This window comes from Capra hircus, chromosome 14 (assembly GCF_001704415.2).
Source record: "Capra hircus breed San Clemente chromosome 14, ASM170441v1, whole genome shotgun sequence".
NCBI classification, from domain to species: Eukaryota; Metazoa; Chordata; class Mammalia; order Artiodactyla; family Bovidae; genus Capra; species Capra hircus.
This window is the reverse complement of record NC_030821.1, coordinates 938,681-957,931: the sequence shown is the minus strand read 5'-3', so window position 1 is coordinate 957,931 and position 19,251 is coordinate 938,681. Positions and strand designations below refer to the sequence as shown.

Sequence of the window (19,251 nt, the reverse complement as noted above, 5' to 3'; positions counted from 1 at the left end):
GCAATGCTGGAGACCTGGGTTCAACCCCTGGGTTGGGAAGATCTAGAGAAGGAAATGGCGACCAACTCCAGTGTTCTCACCTGAAGAATCCCATGGACTGAGGAGCCTGGAGGGGCTACAGTCCATGGGTTTGAAGAGTTGGATACGACTAAGCGCCTAACACTTTCAATTTCACTTTCTAGCCCCTGGTGGTGGACTGGCAGCTAGGATTCTCGGTTTTTTATCCAGGCTTCCCAGATTTGATTCCTGGGCAGGGAACTAAGATCTCTCTTTCAGGACAACTCACTGTTTCTTTCTGAAATCATATCTACAGGAGCCAGGCAAACAGGAGCCATTATCAAGCCCATTTCGTCAATACAAACAACTACTTTAAACAGTTGATAGCATCATGTGATTTCCTGTTTCGGTGGAAGGTCAAAAGTAGACGGGAACTCACTTGGGAAATGATATTTAAGTAAATAAATAATTCTCTTCTAGAAAATATTACTATTTAGTTCTCTGAAAACTTTCAAATTTATTAATGACTAGAATGTCAAATCCTAATTAAATACTGCAATTTTCAATATAAAAAACCAATCCTGTTACTCTATAAATGAACTCATATAGACTACCAAGATATACTAAATATAGAAAATAGCCCTTTTGTCCTTGTTCACACTGTGTACATGAAACAAACATATCCTGAAAGACATAAAATATCCTATCACCTTTAAGAAAAAAGAGCAATAGTTTTAAAATCCTGAAGATGAGGAGAAAAGGCCTCACAGCATTTAGTTTTTCAAAGTCTGCAATACAAATACATAAAAAAACACTTTCTTATATCCAGCAACTTTAGTCCCAAAGAAAAAACTGTTGTTCTTTTTAAGAAATGGGTCTTCTTGAGTTATAAACTTTGACACCATTTCGCATTGAAGATCGAGCATATTTTGTGAGCAGTGCACCAACGGTTTGCTTCTCTCCGCACAAATCTCTGTGGGAACAATAAAAAAATTAATGAACAAAATAAAACAAAAAAAAATGAACATCATCAATAGTCTAGGGAACATAACATGATATTCACGGCACTAGTTCTTTCTCTCTCTCCCCTAAGTCCGCCTTTCCAACAAACATAAGATGCATCTGTGGGAGAGATAAGAGGAAAGAGAGGCTACGAAGCCATAGCTGAGCTAGACACATCACACGTATGTATTACCTCCAACCTTCATGGTGAGAGTATGAGTCGTGTATTATTTAACCCCATGTGAGATATGAGCAAACGGAGGCTGGGTAAAGAGAAGAGAGAGGCCCCAAGAGATACGGGACACAGGCAGGAAGTGGTAGGGTTTGTTAGTGGATTCTGGGAGAAGGAAATGGCAACCCACTCCAGTACTCTTGCCTGGAGAATCCTGTGGACAGAGGAGCCTGGTGGGCTGCCGTCCATGGAGTCGCACAGAGTCGGACACGACTGAAGCGACTTAGCATGCATGCATGTGTTGGAGAAGGAACTGGCAACCCACTCCAGTGGTCTTGCCCGGAGAATCCCAGGGACAGAGGAGCCTGCGGGCTGCCGTCCATGGGGCTGCACAGAGTCGGACACGACTGAAGCGACTTGGCAGCAGCAGCAGCAGCAGTGGATTTGGGGTCAGTCTTACAAGTAGTGACTTCAGGGTGAACTTGTTCTTATGAATTCTGACTTCTCCCAAAATGTTAAACTTCTCCCAAAATGCTAAGGCAGCAGGAAAAAAGAAGGCGGCCATCAGAGAGGGCTGGTTGCCTTACAGTCACAGAAGGGTACACAGCAGACTGTTCTGCTGAGTTGCAGTTTGCAAGAAGAGCAGAGAAGTGATTCTAGACACAGCAGAAAGGAAGAGAGAAGACACATCCCCCACCAGCCAGATCAGTACTTATGGAGAACGGGAAGAGGAGAGCCAGCCAGGAGTTGAGAGTGCTGAGAAGGAAGCAGTCATCAGGAAGACTCAAAACACAAAGCGGAAACCCTCTGCTCCCTATTAGAAAAGAACAACCCTCAAAATCCATTTGTAATAAAGTACTTACTGAATATATGGAGCAATATCTTCTTCTGTCCACTTCTCTCTCAGAGAGAACAGACTACTGAACCGTTCCTGATCCCCCTCAGGCAAGTCTTCCACTTTCAGCAGAAATATGATTTCTGGTCTTGACTGTCTATCTACCAAGGCCAAACCCTGTAAGAAATGAGAAAAAGGAGAGCTCAAGTAATGGTTCAATGTTAAAAAAAAAAAAAAAAAAAAAAAGACTCATTCTCTTACCTTATGTTGAGCTTAGCCCGAGGTATTTAAAACCTCAGCATCACGGAGCTGAGGAGCTTACAATAGCCTTTTCATAAAGAGCGCCTCTGAGCAGTCCCTTCCCTTCCCTTCTCGAATCTGGCTTTCACCACCACCAGTTTAGTGACAAGGCTCTGGTCCTAAAGCTCACTGTGAGCTGTCGTGACCAAGCCCATGGGCCCTTTATTGGACTCACCTCACCAGTCCCCTTCACTTCGCTAGTATTGATCACCTCTCCTTCACGCCCGCAGCACGATTTCATGCCTTTTCTCCTGACCTGATGTAACTCCCTGGGCCCCTAGGCCACCCCTCTGTTTTGCTGTTACTGGCCTGGGTAAGCGCCTCTAAACCTGTGACTCCCTCCACCACTTACTTACTTGCTAATGACTAATATTGGAACTTCACCCCAAATCCTTCATACAAGCACCAGACCTCTTTAGCTGAACTTATATATGAACTCATTGTGTCTGCTGCCCAAACCTGCTCTAAGTCCCAGTATCCCAGGAAACCTAGGAAGTGAAAGTCTCAGTCATGTCCGACTCTGTGACGCCATGGACTATACAGTCCGTGGGATTCTCCAGGCCAGAATCCTGGAGTGTGTAGCCATTCCCTTCTCCAGGGGATCTTCCCAAGCCAGGGATCGAACCCAGGTCTCCCGCATTGCAGGCGGATTCTGTACCAGCTGAGCCACCAGGGAGGCCCAAGGGAAACCTAGGCATCAACCTAACTGTAAATGGGCCCAAGTGATCTTACTGGTGACGAATGTTCTAAAACTAGACTGTGGTGGCTGGAAACCCATTAAATTTACTACAAATCCTTTACAAACAGGCAACTGTGATATGTAAATTATGCTTCAATTAAGTGGGGTTTGTGGGTTTTTTGTTTTTGTTTTTTTAAAGGATTTTTGCGATGGATTGAATGTAGAGTGCACCCCTAAGGTAGGAAAATAAATTGTCTCCGACTTCAGTTCCAATACAGGCTTCATCTCACCTGTAACCTGCTGAGTTATGGAGGTAATCACGTCACCACCTTACCTGAAGCTGATCAAGCCTCGTTGTCATTCCTTCGGGAACACTCTGTTGCCATACCTCCTGAAACTCAGCGAGGTTGAATTTCACTGCGTTCTGAAGTAGCATCTGTGCTGTGGCTCTGCATATCTTATCTGCACTCAGTTCAAAATAAACTTCGCCTAAGGAAAGGGCAGCAGATGGTGCCACACTGTCTTCTGAATTATACCCCTGTCCGCTTTCCCTCAGTGCAAATTCACAGAAGGAAGTACACGCAACTCATCTCCCATCCCCCCATGGAGATCTTAGTTTTAACAGGAAGACACTTCAAAGGCAGGCCAAGTTTAACACACCACGAGTTAAAACACCCGTTAAAATATTCTCCCAATCTTACCTTCCTCTGTGTATTTCTTTCCATAACATCTAAGACAGTGTTCAATCATTTCCCTGAAAAGTTTTAAACACTTATTTGAAAAGTTTTCACAATTTTATGCATTAGCTTTCAAATACTATTGCTAACTATAAACTAAGATATAAATTTGAAATACTGGGACTCCCCTGGAGCACAGGTTTGATTCCTGGTCAGGGAACTAAGATCCCACAGGCTATGTGGTGCAGCCAAGAAACTTTAAAAAATAAAAACTAAAATATACTGGAAAGCTACGATGTACCAGGCCCCATGTTAAATATTTTTATACAAATCATGTGAGCATACATTTATTATAAAATAACATATTTAATTATTTCTTTATATTTTTAATGGCAGGAAAAAAAATGACATTTATTCTCCTCAGTGACCAAAATTCCCGAGTCCTTTTTAGTTGTATATTTTTCAGATTTCTATACGATATTAAAATATAGTCTATGCCCTGAGTTTAGTCCTACCCTGGATAATAATTTTCTTTCCCTTAAAATCTGGAAGGATGGGGAATAAATACTTACTCTGGTTCCAATGGTCCAAGTTCCTGAAGGCACGTATTCAAAGGAACTTTGCTAAAAGACCAAGATTCAGAATCCACAAGCTGAGTTATATGATTCAGAAGTTTCATCTCATAATCAAATTCGAGAATCCTCCAATAACCTATAAATTCCCAAAGTTACATTTACTAAAGAACATTCATTTTAAACAAATTTAATGTAAACAAATGAATTGACTGATAGGACTCATACAGTAGCAGTATACTCTTGCCCACTGCAAAAAAGAGACATGATAAGTCTTAACTTTCTTTATAAACAATGCTTCTGTTTCAGCTTCTCTCCCAATCATTGCAAACTGTGTCAAGGGAGGTCAAGTGGTTTTTAAAGAGTACTTTGCACATAACCAACATTTTGACTTTTTTCCCCAAGTGCTTTAATCCTCAATTATCTCATAATAATCTTGTCGTTCTAAATGGAAATGGGAAACCGGTAGCTGGTCCAGTCGTTTTCTTAGAGGGTCACACAAAGGAGCTCAGGTCGCGGGCCGGATACTCCACACGGTGATCTCTGCAGCAGGGCACTGTCGTGGTTACGCCCTCCCGCCAGCCACCTTGGAGAGCCATTCCCGTGCTCATGAAGAAGTCTATTCAAGGACTATCCTGGTGGTCCAGTTGTCAGGAATATGCCGTGCAATGCAGGGGATGCGGGCTGGATCACCAGTCGGGGAACTAAGATCCCGCATGCCGAGAAGCAACTAAGCCTGCACCCCATGAGAGCGCCCGTGGGCGCCAAGTTCTGAGGCCCGAGCAGCACAGCTGGAAAATCAGTGCACCACAGCGAAGGACCCGTAAGACGCAGTGAAGACCCACACACCGCAAGCAACTAAGATGCCAGGCAGCCAAATGAAAGAATAAATATGTTTTTAAAAAAGAAGTCTAGTTCATTCACAAGATAACAGACTCAGGTGCGATGTGGACCAGCAGCAAAACAAAGGCTGGGTGTCCAGATATATATTCCCAATCCCTGTGAAAGATGAGGAAATGCCACCTTATAACCAAAGGCACTGCCACCATCTCTGGAGAAACAAATCAAGTGCACACCCATCATTTCCATGGGAGAATGTTCCTATTCTTATTCTGAGTAAAAGCAACGTTAAAACATGGAGCGTGTGATGCAAAACTGAAAAAGAAAAGTAGGAAAAAATCTAGGCGTACCCCCCCCCATGCACACACCAAAATATCATCCATTCCCATGCAATAAACAAAAAGTGCAGAGGGCTGCATTAAATCCATTCTCCTATTCTTAACCTTAATATCCATGGTATCCCTATATCATAGCAATTGGAAACACATGGTATCCCTATACCATAGTAATTAGAAACAGGCCTCCACAATTAAAAACTCAAGGAACCACAACAAAGAAGTTAGTGCTTCCAGTTAGTTCTAAAGTCATGCGCAGCTGCTTTGCTCAGCAGAATTGACCACAGAAGCTAATCTTACTTGGAAGACTGTGAGTAAATTGAAAAGGGCATCCACCAAACCATGCCAATTTCCTCCTTCCTAACACGTGGGTGGAGAACTAAGCTGCTTCTCTGGGTAAGTGTGAGAGGGCTGAGAAATGCGCACAAACAGCTACTCAAGTGTTAACGCAGGCCCAGATGCGGCGGGTGGGGAGGGCAGGGGTTGGGCGGAAGCTCCCACTCCACCACTCCGGACCAGAAGAAAGTCAAAAAACCCTGAAGAAGATTCTGCTGGGCTACTCCATCAATCTCTCGCTGCTACTGCTTTCACACAGGTTTATTATATAAACTACTTCACACTCATTCAGAAGCATGTTGAGTGATCACAAGAATAAACAGAGCTTCCCAGCAGTTTGGAAATTCAATGAGTTAATTCTGAACCAGGAGTTCGAGTCGCTGGTTTGATGCCTCATCCTGTCACTATCTCGCCATGGGGCCCTGGACCACTCTGTTTCCCTTTCCAGGCCTTGGTTTCCTCACCTATTGAAGTCAAGGAAGGGAACAGATTCCTGATATCTGAGACCTTTCCTGATCAAATGAGGTGCTTCTATTACCATGTACTCCAAAGGAAAAGGCCTGTAAGGAGTGAGTCAAGTCACTGGTCAGAGACTGACATCCTTGTTAGAGGTGATCACATGCAGTCTCTACCCCACCCCCCAAAACACAAACATCGTCATCTCTGAGGCCAGAAGAGGACGCAATAAACAGAGGGGATGCACAAAGCCTCTCTCGCAGATGATGCCCAGCCCCGCCACTACTGATAACAGTAAACGACGCTACCTCCAATCTCACAGGCGTTGAGAACTTGTAACTGGGTCATTATCTCTTCCTCACTTGCCTGAATTTGATCAAGCAAATCTCCAGTCGTATACTGAAACAAACAAAAAAACGCATTTTAGGACAAAGAAATTTTTTCAGACATTGAATTTTGAGGGAATAAATACATAGGGACAGATAAGGCAATATTTATAGCTTAATTTTTTTAGTTAATGTGTAATGATAACTAGACAAAATCAGAGAATATCTTAGAAGAAAACAAAGCAAATCTTTGTGATGTTGAATGTGGCAATCGTCTCAGATATGATGCTGAAAACACAAGCAATAAAATGGGAACACATCATGTGGACGTCATCAAAATGAAAACTTCTGTCCTTTTACTTGCCACAATTTTTTTAAAAAAGTCAAGAAAGTGAAATAACTCAGAAAATAGAAGAAAACATTTGCAAATTCGATCTGTCAAAGAGCTTGTGTTTAGATTACATAAAAACCTCTCCAACAATTTAATAATACAGTAATCCAATTGAAAATTGGCAAAGGGGTTTCTGTACAAACATTCTACATAAAGCCCATATAGAGTGACCACAGGACTCATCGATTTCACTCGTGTGTGTATATCTCCAAGAAAAATTAAAACACAGGTTCACCAGACACTTGTACATGAATGTTCACAGCAGTGTTATTCACAATTAGCAAGTAATCAACAACAATCAAAAAGTAGAAGCTACCCAAATGCTCATCAACTGATAAATGGACGCATAAAATACGGCACACCCATAAGACAGGGCACCGTTCAGCAACGAAAAGGGACGGATGGACCCTGAAAACAGCACGCTAGGTCAGAGACGCCTGCCAGAAGAGGCCACTCATCTGATTCTATTCATACAGAATGCCCACAAGCAGCCTAGGGCTGAGGGGAGAGAGGAGAGAAAGGCGGGCGTGAGAGGTCAGGGCTGAGGGGAGAGAGAAAGAGAGAGAGAGAGAGAGAAGGGCGGGAGTGAGAGGTCAGGGCTGAGAGGAGAGAGAGAAAGGCAGGACCTAGAGGTCAGGGCTGAGGGGAGAGAGAGAGAAAGGCGGGACTGAGAGGGAACAGCTAAGGGGTACAGAGTTTCCGCGGAGGGGTAATAAAAATATTCCAAACTTCATCAAGCTGATGATCACACAACTCTGTGAATGTACTGAAAACTGCTGAATCACACACTTTAAAATAAGCAAATTGCTCGGTATATGAATCAGATCTCAATCAGGCAGTGACAAAGAAAAACGATCTATCAGTTGAACTTCTAATACAAATACGGTGGGAGGTGGTAGGGGGACAGAAGACATGAGATCGACAAAATATTGATAAATGGCCAACAGAGAGAACACGAGTCTTTCTGCTTTGGGGTGTATTTGAAAGTTTCATAATATGAACTTTAAAAAGAATGTCACCATTAAAGAATGCCATTATAGCTCTATTTTTTAAATCCCAATTTAAAAAATGAAAATAATAGTCTTACTTTTAAGTGACTGGAATCCTTTTCCTTTTCACTGTCAGGCCCTTCATAGGTATTTTCCATCAAAAGTTTCTTTAACTTCTTTAGTTTAGGTCTACATCTTCTTAATTCCCAGTAGTTGTTAGAAAAACCAAAGATCTAGAGATTACAAATACATCATGATCTTTTAGGGCCCATTCTAAAAGAAAACTTTACGTAAAATTTCATCCAACACATCTGTCCTCCATTAGAAGCAAGAAAAGGGAGCCAAGGCATTCTGCTTTCTGCCGGGAAGGTGCTCATCCAGCCATCTGCTTGAGATGGCTACCCATCTGCAGGTCACATCTGTTTAAATCTCAGTCAAGACACTGCCAACATAATGAGAATGCATAATTAAGCTTCCACTGACGTCGTTGTTCAGTGGCTAAGTCACGTCCAACTCTTTGCAACCTCATGGACTGCAGCACGCCAGGCTTCCCTGTCCTTCATTATCTCCCGAAGTTTGCTCAAACTCATGTCCATTGAATTGGTGATGCCATCCAACCATCTATTCCTGTTGCCCCCTCCTCCTGCCTTCCACATCTCAAGTGTATTCTGGAAACTTAAGGAGTGTGCCCAGAAAAGAATGACCAGCAAGGTGACATTCTGCAAACAAGGGAGAAACCACAGAGAAAGAAGGTATTTAGGCGGAAAAATAGAAAGTAAAGAGGAGGCATCATCAGTCTTCAAATCGTGCACAGATGCTACAGGGAAGAGGCAGCAGTCGTGCCCTGTGTTGCTTATGACGCTAACATTAAGCAGATGTGAAAAAAGAAAGACTTGTATTCAATGCAAGAGCTTCTACTAGGTAGAACAGCAACTAATTCCTTACTGGACATGAGAAATACTTAGAGGCCTGTCACTCAAATCAGGCGATAGTGGCTAAATGGCGGGTAAATTGCTGTTATTCTTCTCTTCAGTCTCCAGGATTTGCCCAATCAACATCAGCACTTAGTAGGCACTCAACAACTGTTTCACATGAAAGAAATGGAGAAAGGCTGAAACAGATTCTCTCTGGGATACACTGCAGCTTTAAGGCGGAAGGTCAGGGGGCGCGTCCACTCTCAAACCAGTAGAAGCCCTGACAGAGGAGACAAGGCCCAGAGCCTGGTGGAGAGCCGGGAGGCTAAGCGAAGCTCAAGGACCAAACCAGAGAGACTGCTGAGCTCACGCGCAGCTCACAAAGGGGCTGGACCCAACACACAGGTGCTGGTGTGTGCTTTCGTGTTGAGGGAGAAAAGGAAGTTTAGTATGGACTTTTAATTCATTGCCGACGTTGAAAAATAAGGAGATTCTGCCCCCTAAAACCTAAATTTTAAGCTTCACTTGGACAAAAGAAATCAGAAGGTCTATGGATTGGTCTATGCAATGCTGGGCTGCTTTCCCACAAGGCCAAGAAGCGCCTACGTCCCTGCCTGAGGCCTGTGCACCCCAGTCTGTCACAGACCCCCATTCCCTATCACCCCCGAGCCTGGGCACCCACTGCCATTTATCAATGCCAGCCTGCTCTGCTCAGCTGCATTCTGGACCGAGCCTTTTTAAGCACCTGAAGTGCAACTCAGATTCTGAAACTCTGGCTAGCAGATCTCTGTTACGTTTTACACGGTCCCAGAACAGAGAACTCGGGTAAGAGGAGCTCAAAGGTACTCACGGATGTTTATATCCTCTCCAAAACACCCACAAGACAGGTACATGAAGAAAAAAATCACATCTTTTCCAAAAGGATCAAAGTCAAAATTTCTAGCTCATCACAATCAAAGACGTAACTACCAAAACCAGAGCACAACATTTACTGGCAGCTCCTCTGTTCTAGCAACATCACATGAGCCACTCAGGCATCCCAGTGTTTTCCCTTAGTTCTATTCCAATTCTGTTTTTAGGAAGTGGTTGGTTTGAAGTTAATCTAATAGCATTAAGGTGCTTTGACTGTATATGTGTAACTATTGAGCCAGGATAGAAACTTTTGTTTGGTATCTGCCATCAATAGTCTCCAAAGTAATTAAGAATTTGTTATACATGGCTATGGATAGTGATGAACTAAACCAACTTCAAAGGTGAGAAACACACTTCCCTCAAAGACATATTCTTTCATTTCCCTACGTCACCTAATGCACTAGTTATAGTTTGAGGGAATCACCTTTCAAAACCTATCCACAGCAAAACTCCCTGAAAATAGGTAAAACTTTTAGAATGAGTCACCTCATAGTAAATTTTCTATATTACAGAAAATGCTCAGTTTATCTGGGACTTAAACATCACATTGCGAAAATAAAAACAACTTTACATGACTCCAAACAAACAAAAATAATGCTGAGAAATTTCCAGCTGCATCAGAGACAATTTCAGATTCTCTGTGATTATGCATTTCACACCTCCAGTTTTGTCTCTTCTCTTTTTTTGGCCTCAAGCATGGGAGATCTTAGTTCTCCAACCAGGAACCGAACCCGAGGCACCTGCACTGGAGCACAGTCTTAACCACCAGGGAAGGTCCACACCTTGAGTTTTCAATTAAAGGCATGCTGTCTTTTTCAAATAAGTCAGGAAACAGAAGACAGTACCTCAGTGTGAATAATGTTACTGTGTGTTTCTTCCATCTTCAGCTGCTCTGGAATTTTACAACCGGGAATAAAAAGCAACATGTTGGAAGTGTCTGCTACTTTCAAGTCGTATGTTTTGTCTTCACTGCACAGAACGGCCTGCTCATCCTTATCACCACGAATCACTAGACTGCAGGAAAACAGGAAAAGAAAATACATGGTTTACTGAGACACCAATGGCCAGCCTCATTACACACAGCTCCAAAACCCTCTAGGTTTCTAGAATTTACAACGAAGTCTTGAGGCTATGTCTGGCCCCTCCTCTCACATCCTCCCCCCACCCCCCCACAATAATGGGCTCCACAGGGCAAGAACTGGACCAACTGACTACGGAAAAATAACTCCATACAGGCCAAAAAAAAAAAAAAACCCAAAGAGGCCAAATGCTAGCACATGGCATCTTTGTGTAAACCGCTGGGAAGAGTGTCTGTAACCTGCAGTCAAGACGTCACCACTTTCTAAAATCGCTAAAGCAATACTTTTCAAACTTTTGAGTATGCATGTTAGGGAACCCTGTTAAAAAGCAGGTCAGGATGCAATTCATCTGGGATGGGATGTAAGATTCTGCATTACTAATAAGCTCCCTGACGAGGACTATGCTGCTGGCCGTGGCACCCACCCAAGTGGGCCTTCCTGTTTTGGCCTGAGCAAGCCCTCACCATCAAACGAACACATCCTGGCCTAATCATCAAAGAAACTGGGACCTTGAGAAAAGAAGGCCGCAGTGCTGAAAGAAACATGTGCAATGGGTATGTTCACAAACTAAACGATGTCTCTGACAAGCGGTCACAGGTGGAAAAAAGCAAGAAGGAAGAGGGGAAGGTCAAAGGTGAGAAGGGGAAGAAGAAAAACAAATGACGGAGATACTGGAGATGGCAGAAACGGAGCTGACTCTGGTCGTCCTCCTCGCCTACGTTTAATCCTCCTGAAACCAACTCACTTCTTTTAAATGAGTGATGAAAAACCGGAACTGAAAGACTGATTTTTTTTTTTAGAAAAACTAATCCTTCATTTAAGTGAAAATATGGGGGTTTGGGTTTTTTTTTTTAAGCTTTCTGGTGCTAACAACATTCAATAGTCCCAAGTACCTACTCCTAACATGTATGTCCACACTGCACCATCTCTGCTTTCAAATATTTTGTTTGAAACAACCCCTTCCCTCACCCCCCCCCAAAAATGTAACACACCTTTCCATTCTGGTTTTTGCCAGCTAGATTAACTATAATTGGACAAGGCAGGTGCTCACACCTGGTCTCTTCTCAAAGTCCTGCCAACTCAGCTGAGATGGAAACCCAGTGATGCTTCTGCCTCAGCTCCCTGAGACCCTTCACTGCTAGCATCTGAAGACTAGCCTATGACTATAATAGAGTTTGACGAGTGAAGCAAGAAAAGTGAAAGCCTAAAGGCAGCATAATTTAAAAAGAAGACAAATGCATTTATTTAGCGGCACCAGGTCTTAGCCGCGGCATGTGGGATCTAGCTCCCTGATCAGGGATTGAACCCCAGTCCCCTGCCTTGGAAGCACAGAGTCTTAGCTACTGGACCCCCAGGGAAGTCCCCCAATTTTTAAAAGCTTACAAGATAACAAAGGTGAAAGTCACTCTAGTTGTGTCCGACCCTTCTAGACTCCATGGCCTGCAGCCCACCAGGCTCCTCTGTCCATGGGGTTCTCCAGGCAAGAGTACTGGAGTGGGCTGCCATGCCCTCCTCCCATCTTCCCAGCCCGGGTCTCCTGCATTGCAGGCTGACTCTTTACCACCTGAGCCACAACTATAGAATAAAATACAGGCGCCAGCGGAACAGCAGTGCAGAGGAGAGTTAAACAAGAACGCCTAACTCCTCTTTTTCCGGGACTGCACAAAGTTGAGACAGAGAACGGACTTCTCCTGCATGGTTTTTAACCCATGGTCTCGCAGCAAATGTGTAGCGGACCTAGAATTAGAAAACAGCTTCAGATTCTCAGTACCGACCCCAAGCAAGCTTTTTTTTTTTTTTTTTTTTGAGGGCCTTCCACAATTACCTAATCTGTTAAACTTCCCCCAAAGTCCTGGCTACAACCTGGGTAAAATAAACCTAAGAAGAAGGCGAGAGGAACTCCGTAAATGTTGACACTACCGCCGGGGGTCACGGTAACACGCCGGCGCTCGGCCTGGGCGCGCGGTTCGGGAACACCCCTCGACTTCCGCGCAGCCGCTTCCGGACTCGCGCCCGCCCGCGGGGCTGCGAGGTCAGCGCGGCGGGGCCGCCCGCTGGGTGGGCCGGCCGCCCCGCTGGTCCGGGGCGAGGGGGCGCGCGGGCTCCTCTCTGGACTCCCCGCCCGCAGCCTCCGGCGCAGAGCGGGCTCCTCTCTGCGCGCCCCCCGTCCCCGGGCCCTCTCTGCACCGCCCCCGTGGCCCCCCACCTGTGCCCCGCCTGCAGCCGCCCGCACAGCGCGGGCTCCAGCTCCAGCAGGCACACGTCGCCGGCGGCCGCGGGCCCGAAGCGCAGGCAGTGCGCGGCGGGCAGCAGCTCGGCCGCGTCCAGCTTGGCGGTCTGCAGTGTCGCGTCCACCTCGGCGCGGGTCCTCTCCATCGCCGCGGGCGGCCGGGGGGCGACAGCGCCGAGCCCCGACGCGGGAAACGGCGCGGGAGAAGCGCGGCCTCTGAGGGCGGGGCGGGCGGGCGGGGCCAGGGGCGGGGCGGGCGGGGCCAGGGGCGGGGCGGACGGACGGGGCGGGGCGGACGGGAGGGGCGGGGCGGACGGGAGGGGCGGGGCCGGGGGCGGGGCGGGGGCGGGGCGGCGGCACACGCGCGCCCGGCGGCCGGGCGTCCTCGGGCGGGGCCGAGACCCCGGGGGCGGGGGGAGACTGGGCGGTCCGGCCCCGCCCCGCCCCTCCGCTGCGCCGCGGCTCCCGTTTCCCGCCGGGACCCCGCTCCCCTGGCCGTCGGCACTGCGGCGGGCGGGCCTTGACATAGGCGTTTTGGCCGCATCATCGCATGAATCTTTCAATACGTGAAGGGCTTCGCTGGTGGCTCAGCTGGCAAAGAATCCGCGTGCATTGCGAGAGATCTGGGTTCGATCCCTGGGTGGGGAAGAATCCCTGGAGAAGGGAAAGGCTGCCCACTCCAGTATTCTGGCCTGGAGAATTCCGTGGACTGTATAGTCCATGGGATCTCAAAGAGTAGGACATGCCTGAGCGACCCTCGCCGACCTAACCTTCCCCGCGTGCGCGCTGCCGCCCAGCCGGGCCGGACTCTGAGTGACCCGTGGACGGGCCCCAGGCCCCTCTGCCCACACTGCTCTGCTCTGGCCTCAGGTGGGCTCCCGATGCGCCTCTTGAGGACAGCAGACGTGACCTTCTCCGGGATGAAGAAGGCGAACATCTTCCATTGCTTGGGAGTTTCCGTTCTGTAAAAAGAGCCCAGAGATTCGGCGATCCCTTGCGGGGGAACCAGGGCTCTGCCCCAAGGCTGCGCTGTCGCTTCTGGGCTGTTCTCTCGTCTCTTCATCCGCTCCCATCCCCAGTTAGCACCTGTTGGAAAGGCCTCCCTGCCCAGGAGCTCCGCAGAGCCCTGCTCCATTTCGCCTTCCTCCACCACGGCCAGGTGCTGGTGGATCGGCTTTTCTACACGTCAGGCGAGCAGTTCGGTTTGGTAACAAGATCACCCAGCGAGAGAGGGATGTGCAGCTGAAAATTCGACTGAAGATGCCGCTGCTGCTGCTAAATCGCTTCAGTCGTGTCCGACTCTGTGAGACCCCATAGACGGCAGCCCACCAGGCTCCTTCGTCCCTGGGATTCTCCAGGCAAGAATACTGGAGTGGGTTGCCGTTTCCTTCTCCCGACTGAAGATGAAACCTCACCAAATATTTGAGGCTGAAGCCTTTCAAGATATGCCTCCCTGGAGGAAAGAATTGCACGTGGTACGAGAAACAGAATAAAGTAACGTCTTGCAAAGCACATTACCTTGTATTTAGTTAAAAATCACTTCAGATAACGAAGTTATTATTCGTAGCAAGATTTATTTCATTCTGTGGGAGCTACAGTAGCTTAGATGTTTAACGTCACATCTTTTATTAATTAAACTTTTTAGGTTTTGCTTGTAGAACAGTTGAAAATTTCCCCACTAGATGGAGGTAGTGTTCCATGTCACAGAGTAGCCTGCTTTGCCATTTTGTTCTTTGCTTTAGAAAAGAGAGTAAATATCTATTAAATATTTACTGAGTCAAGCGCTCAGCTGTGTATCCCATACACATCATCTTCTACTATCCTGGAGGAGGGAAAGGCTGCCCACTCCAGTATTCTGGCCTGGAGAATTCCATGGACTGTATAGCCCATAGCATCGCAAAGAATCGGACACGACTGAGCGACTTTCACTTCACCAACTTCATCCTTGCGATAATCTGATCAAAAATGGATTCTGATCACTTTCAGAATGTCTTTTCATTGTTGTTCAGTGCTAAGTCGTATCCAACTCTTTGGGACCCCGTGGACTGTAGCATGCCAAGCTCCCCTGTCCACTGTCTCCAGGAGTGTGCTCAAATTCATGTCCATTGAGTCAGTGATGCTATCCAAGTAAAAGTAAAGTAAATAATTTTAAAAATAATAATAAATTCTGGTAATTTAAAAATACACAGAGTGGAGTTGTGAATTTTCGTTTCATTGGGTTCTTTATGAGGACTAGAGCCTGGGAAGTAATCACTCAACATAAAGGAGGTGGGGAGAAGCCAGTTTATATATGATTTTTGGCCAGGAAATATGTGCAGTCAAGCATAGTTAATGTTAGCGTTGGTCGCTCAGTCGTGTCCGGCTCTTTGTGACCCCGGGGACCGTAGCTGCCAGGCTGCTCTGTCCCTGGAATTCTCCAGGCAAGGATAGTTGAGTGGGTAAGCCATTCTCTTTTCCAGGGAGTCTTCCCAACCTAGGAGTTGAACCCACGTCTCCTGCACTGGCAGACAGATTCTGAGCCGCCAAGGAAGCCTACAGTCTTGCATACATCTTGTTAAAAGACTTCTGCTGATCGCAAAGAGCACAAAGGTGTTTCGAGTCAATGATCTTCGTGCTTTTCTCTGTCTGGGAAGATGCAAGAGTCTGGGGTCACTGAAATCCTTCTGAGATACGCGTCTGACCATCTAAGGGCCTGCGCATCCAAAGCGTAGATTGCCTCCTTGGGTTTTTTATCCTGAATTCCTTTCAGCTTGCCCTGGCCGTGGTCAACCACAGTGGGTTGCGATTTAACCCATACATACAGGGCGGTAAGCGATGCTCTTTGCCTTCGCGATCTTGTGTCCACAGCCTCAAAGTCCTTATCAAGGCTCGTAAGACCCTCTGCAATCTCCACACCACCCCCCTCACCCAGGTGCCCCTGCTGTTTCCTAAATTTAGAGGAAGCACTCCTGCCTCCGGCCTTTTTTGTTTTTAAATCAACTTTCTGTTAGTCCCTCTGCCGACTCCTTGCAACCTCATGGACTGTAGCCCACCAGGCTCCTCAGCCCATGGGATTTTCCAGGCAAGGATACTGGAGTGGTTTGTCATTGCCTTCTCCAGGGAAACTGACTTTATTGAGATATAATTTAAGTAAAATAAATTGCATCCATTTAAAGTGTATAAATTAACGATTTGACAAATTTACACACCGGTGAAACCACCATCACAATCAAAATGCACAGAACACTCTCAGTACCCCCAAAAGTTCCCTTATGCCCACTGGAGAAAGGACGAGAAATATTTATTTAGTATTAACTTCTAATTACTTGGGGTTTGCTTTACTTTTCTTTTTCTATCTTCTTATAATTGATTTTAGGCCTCCTTTGCTAATATACACACTTAAAACTATAAATTTTTCTCAAAGCTCTACTTTCGCTTTAGTATTATTGTACACGTTTTGAAAAGTTAACTTTCATTATCACACAGTTTGAAATATTTTCTAATTTTCTTTGTGATTACTTCTTTGACCTATGAACTATTTAGGAGTGCATTGTATTCCACACTGTATTTGTATATGTGATTTTCCAGGTGTTTATTCATTTTTGGTTTAATGTTGTGTGGTATGGCTTATACATGAAGAACATACTCTATGTGATTTCAATCATTTCAATTTTATGGAGACTTATTTTATGGTCCAGCTGTGACCACCATGTTCCACCTCTTTTAACTCTTTCCTTCCTTTTCTGTCCTCCTGTGGATTTCTTGAAATCTTTAAAAACGAATTTCATTATAATTTACGGAGGCCTGGCGTGCTGCGATTCATGGGGTCGCAAAGAGTTGGACACGACTGAGTGACTGAACTGAACTGAACTCATCTTTTAGCCCTTTCTCTTTGCATTTCTAAAGTAATTGTCGTAGGGATTAAAATATGCATCCTTGAAAAGGGAACCTCCTGTGTTGTTGGTGGGAATGTAAATTGGTGCAGCCCCTGTGGAAAACAATATGGAGGTAAAAAGTAGGATTAAAAGTTAAAAGTAGGATTTCCCTAATGGTGAAGTGTTGTCTCAAGAAAATGGGAATACTTAGCTTCCCTAGTCCATGCTCACCAAAAGCCAGGAACACGCCACCGCCCCCCCCCCGCCCCTGCAAATTTCCCAAAGGCTTTCTTGAGTGGCCCTTTTCCTGCAGAGACCCAGTATCATTTCACTTCAGTTCAGTTCAGTCACTCAGTCTTGTCCGACTCTCTGCGACCCCATGGACTGCAGCACGCCAGGCCTCCCTGTCCATCACCAACCTCCAGGGCTTACTTAAACTCATGTCCATTGAGTCCGTGATGCCATCCAACCATCTCATCCTCTGCCATCCCCTTCTCCTCCTGACTTCAATCTTTCTCAGCATCAGGGTCTTTTCCGATGAGTCAGTTCTTCGCATCAGGTGGCCAAAGTATTGGAGTTTCAGCTTCAACATCAGTCCTCCTGTTGCAGAAACCAGTACGCGAGAAACCAAGCACCACATTCGGAGAGTTGGAGAACTCAGGCTTATTACGCCGGCGGGCCCAGAGGAGTCAACACTCTAAGCTCTGAGCCCCGAACAAAGGGGTTACAGAGTTTCTATAGACAGACTGTAGTGGGCGACACTAGCTGTTAATAGGCTGGTTTAAACTGAGAGGTTTTGTGCTCCCGCAAACAGTGGTCAAGATGGGGAGGAGGATGCCTGGCCTGGACAGGCACGATTAAGCAGGTTTGCAGGGGCTGGGTGATTGCAAAGAGCAGGACAAGGGTGAGTGAGATAAGCTCCAGTTCCTAGTATTGCAAGTCCCCACTTTCTGAGACTACGTGACCTACGTGACCCAGACTTTGCAAGGGGAAGGTGAGTTATAGAAGCAGAAGGAGGTAAAACTTTAACTTTTCCTCTTCACTTCCAATGAATATGCAGGACTGATTTCCCTTAGGATGGACTGGTTGGATCTCCTTGAAGCCCAAGGGACTCTCAAGAGTCTTCTCTAACACCACAGTTCAGAAACATCCATTCTTCAGTGCTCAGCTTTCTTTATAGTCCAACTCTCACATGCATACGTGACTACTGGAAAAACCACAGCTTTTTGCCAACAAACGTTTGTTGGCAAAGTAATATCTCTGCTTTTTAATATGCTGTCTAGGTTGGTCATAGCTTTTCTTCCAAAGAGTAAGAGTCTTAATTTCATGGGTGCAGTCACCATCTGCAGTGATTTTGGAGCCCAGGAAAATAAAGTCAGCGACTGTTTCCACTGTTTCCCCATCTATTTCCCATGAAGTGATGGGACCAAATGCCATGATCTCAGTTTTCTGAATGTTGAGTTTTAAGCCAACTTTTTCACTCTCCTCTTTCACTTTCATCAAGAGGCTCTTTAGTTCTTCTTCGCTTTCTGCCATAAGGGTGGTGTCATCTGCATATCTGAGGTTATTGATATTTTTCCTGGCAATCTTGATTCCAGCTAGTGCTTCATCCAGCCCAGTGTTTCTCATGACGTACTCTGCATAGAAGTTAAATAAGCAGGGTGACAATATACAGCCTTAACGTACTCCTTTTCCTATTTGGAACCAGTCTGTTGTTCCATGTCCAGTTCCAACTGTTGGTTCTTGAGCTGTGTACAGATTTCTCAGGAGGTAGGTCAGGTGGTCTGATATTCTTATCTCTTTAAGAATGTTCCAGTTTGTTGTAATCCACACAGTCAAAGGCTTTGGCATAGTCAATAAAGCAAAAGTAGATGTTTTTCTGGAAATCTCTCACTTTTTTGATGATCCGGTGGATGTTGGCAATTTGATCTCTGGTTCCTCTGAATCCAGCTTGAACATTTGGAAGTTCATGGTTCACGTACTGTTGAAGCCTGGCTTGGAGAATTTTGAGCATCACTTTACTAGCATGTGAGATGAGTGCAATTGTGCAGTAGTCTGAACATTATTTAGCATTGCCTTTCTTTGGGATTGGAATGAAAACTGACCTTTTCCAGTCCTGTGGCCACTGCTGAGTTTTCCAAATTTGCTGGCATATTGAGTGCAGCACTTTCACAGCATCATCTTTCAGGATTTGAAATAGCTCTACTGGAATTCCATCACCTCCACTAGCTTTGTTCATAGTGATGCTTCCGAAGGCCCACTTGACTTCACACTCTATGTCTGGCTCTAGATGAGTGATCACACCATCATGATTATCTGTGTCATGAAGATCTTTTTTGTACAGTTCTTCTGTGT

The 19,251-nt window shown here is 45.8% G+C and overlaps 1 protein-coding gene across 4 annotated transcripts; it reads right to left on the bottom strand.

The window, feature by feature from the left end:
* Nucleotides 484-13,266, bottom strand: DSCC1 (DNA replication and sister chromatid cohesion 1). 4 transcript variants are annotated; one of them, XM_018058147.1, is made up of 9 exons: nucleotides 13,019-13,266; nucleotides 10,579-10,747; nucleotides 8,006-8,140; nucleotides 6,510-6,600; nucleotides 4,235-4,373; nucleotides 3,687-3,739; nucleotides 3,320-3,474; nucleotides 2,035-2,183; nucleotides 484-970 (listed from the first exon to the last, which is right to left on the bottom strand). In XM_018058147.1, the coding sequence occupies exons 1-9, from the start codon at nucleotides 13,186-13,188 to the stop codon at nucleotides 862-864; spliced, it is 1,170 nt and encodes a 389-aa protein (XP_017913636.1). In that variant the 5' UTR covers nucleotides 13,189-13,266; the 3' UTR covers nucleotides 484-861. The 4 variants fall into 4 exon arrangements, with proteins under 4 accessions (XP_017913636.1, XP_017913637.1, XP_017913639.1 ...); XM_018058148.1 differs by having other exon boundaries at nucleotides 3,320-3,447; XM_018058150.1 differs by lacking the exon at nucleotides 13,019-13,266 and adding an exon at nucleotides 11,805-12,098 and having other exon boundaries at nucleotides 490-970.

What these genes read in the sequence shown, in the direction of transcription:
- DSCC1 (XM_018058147.1), bottom strand. Translation starts at nt 13,188, where the DNA reads ATGGAGAGGACCCGCGCCGAGGTGGACGCGACACTGCAGACCGCCAAG. An exon ending in CAACGCCTGTGAGATTGGAG is followed by an intron (nt 4,374 to 6,509) that starts GTAGCGTCGTTT and finishes GGGAATTTATAG; the next exon opens with GTTATTGGAGGATTCTCGAA. An exon ending in CGAGGCTTGATCAGCTTCAG is followed by an intron (nt 2,184 to 3,319) that starts GTAAGGTGGTGA and finishes CATTTCTTACAG; the next exon opens with GGTTTGGCCTTGGTAGATAG.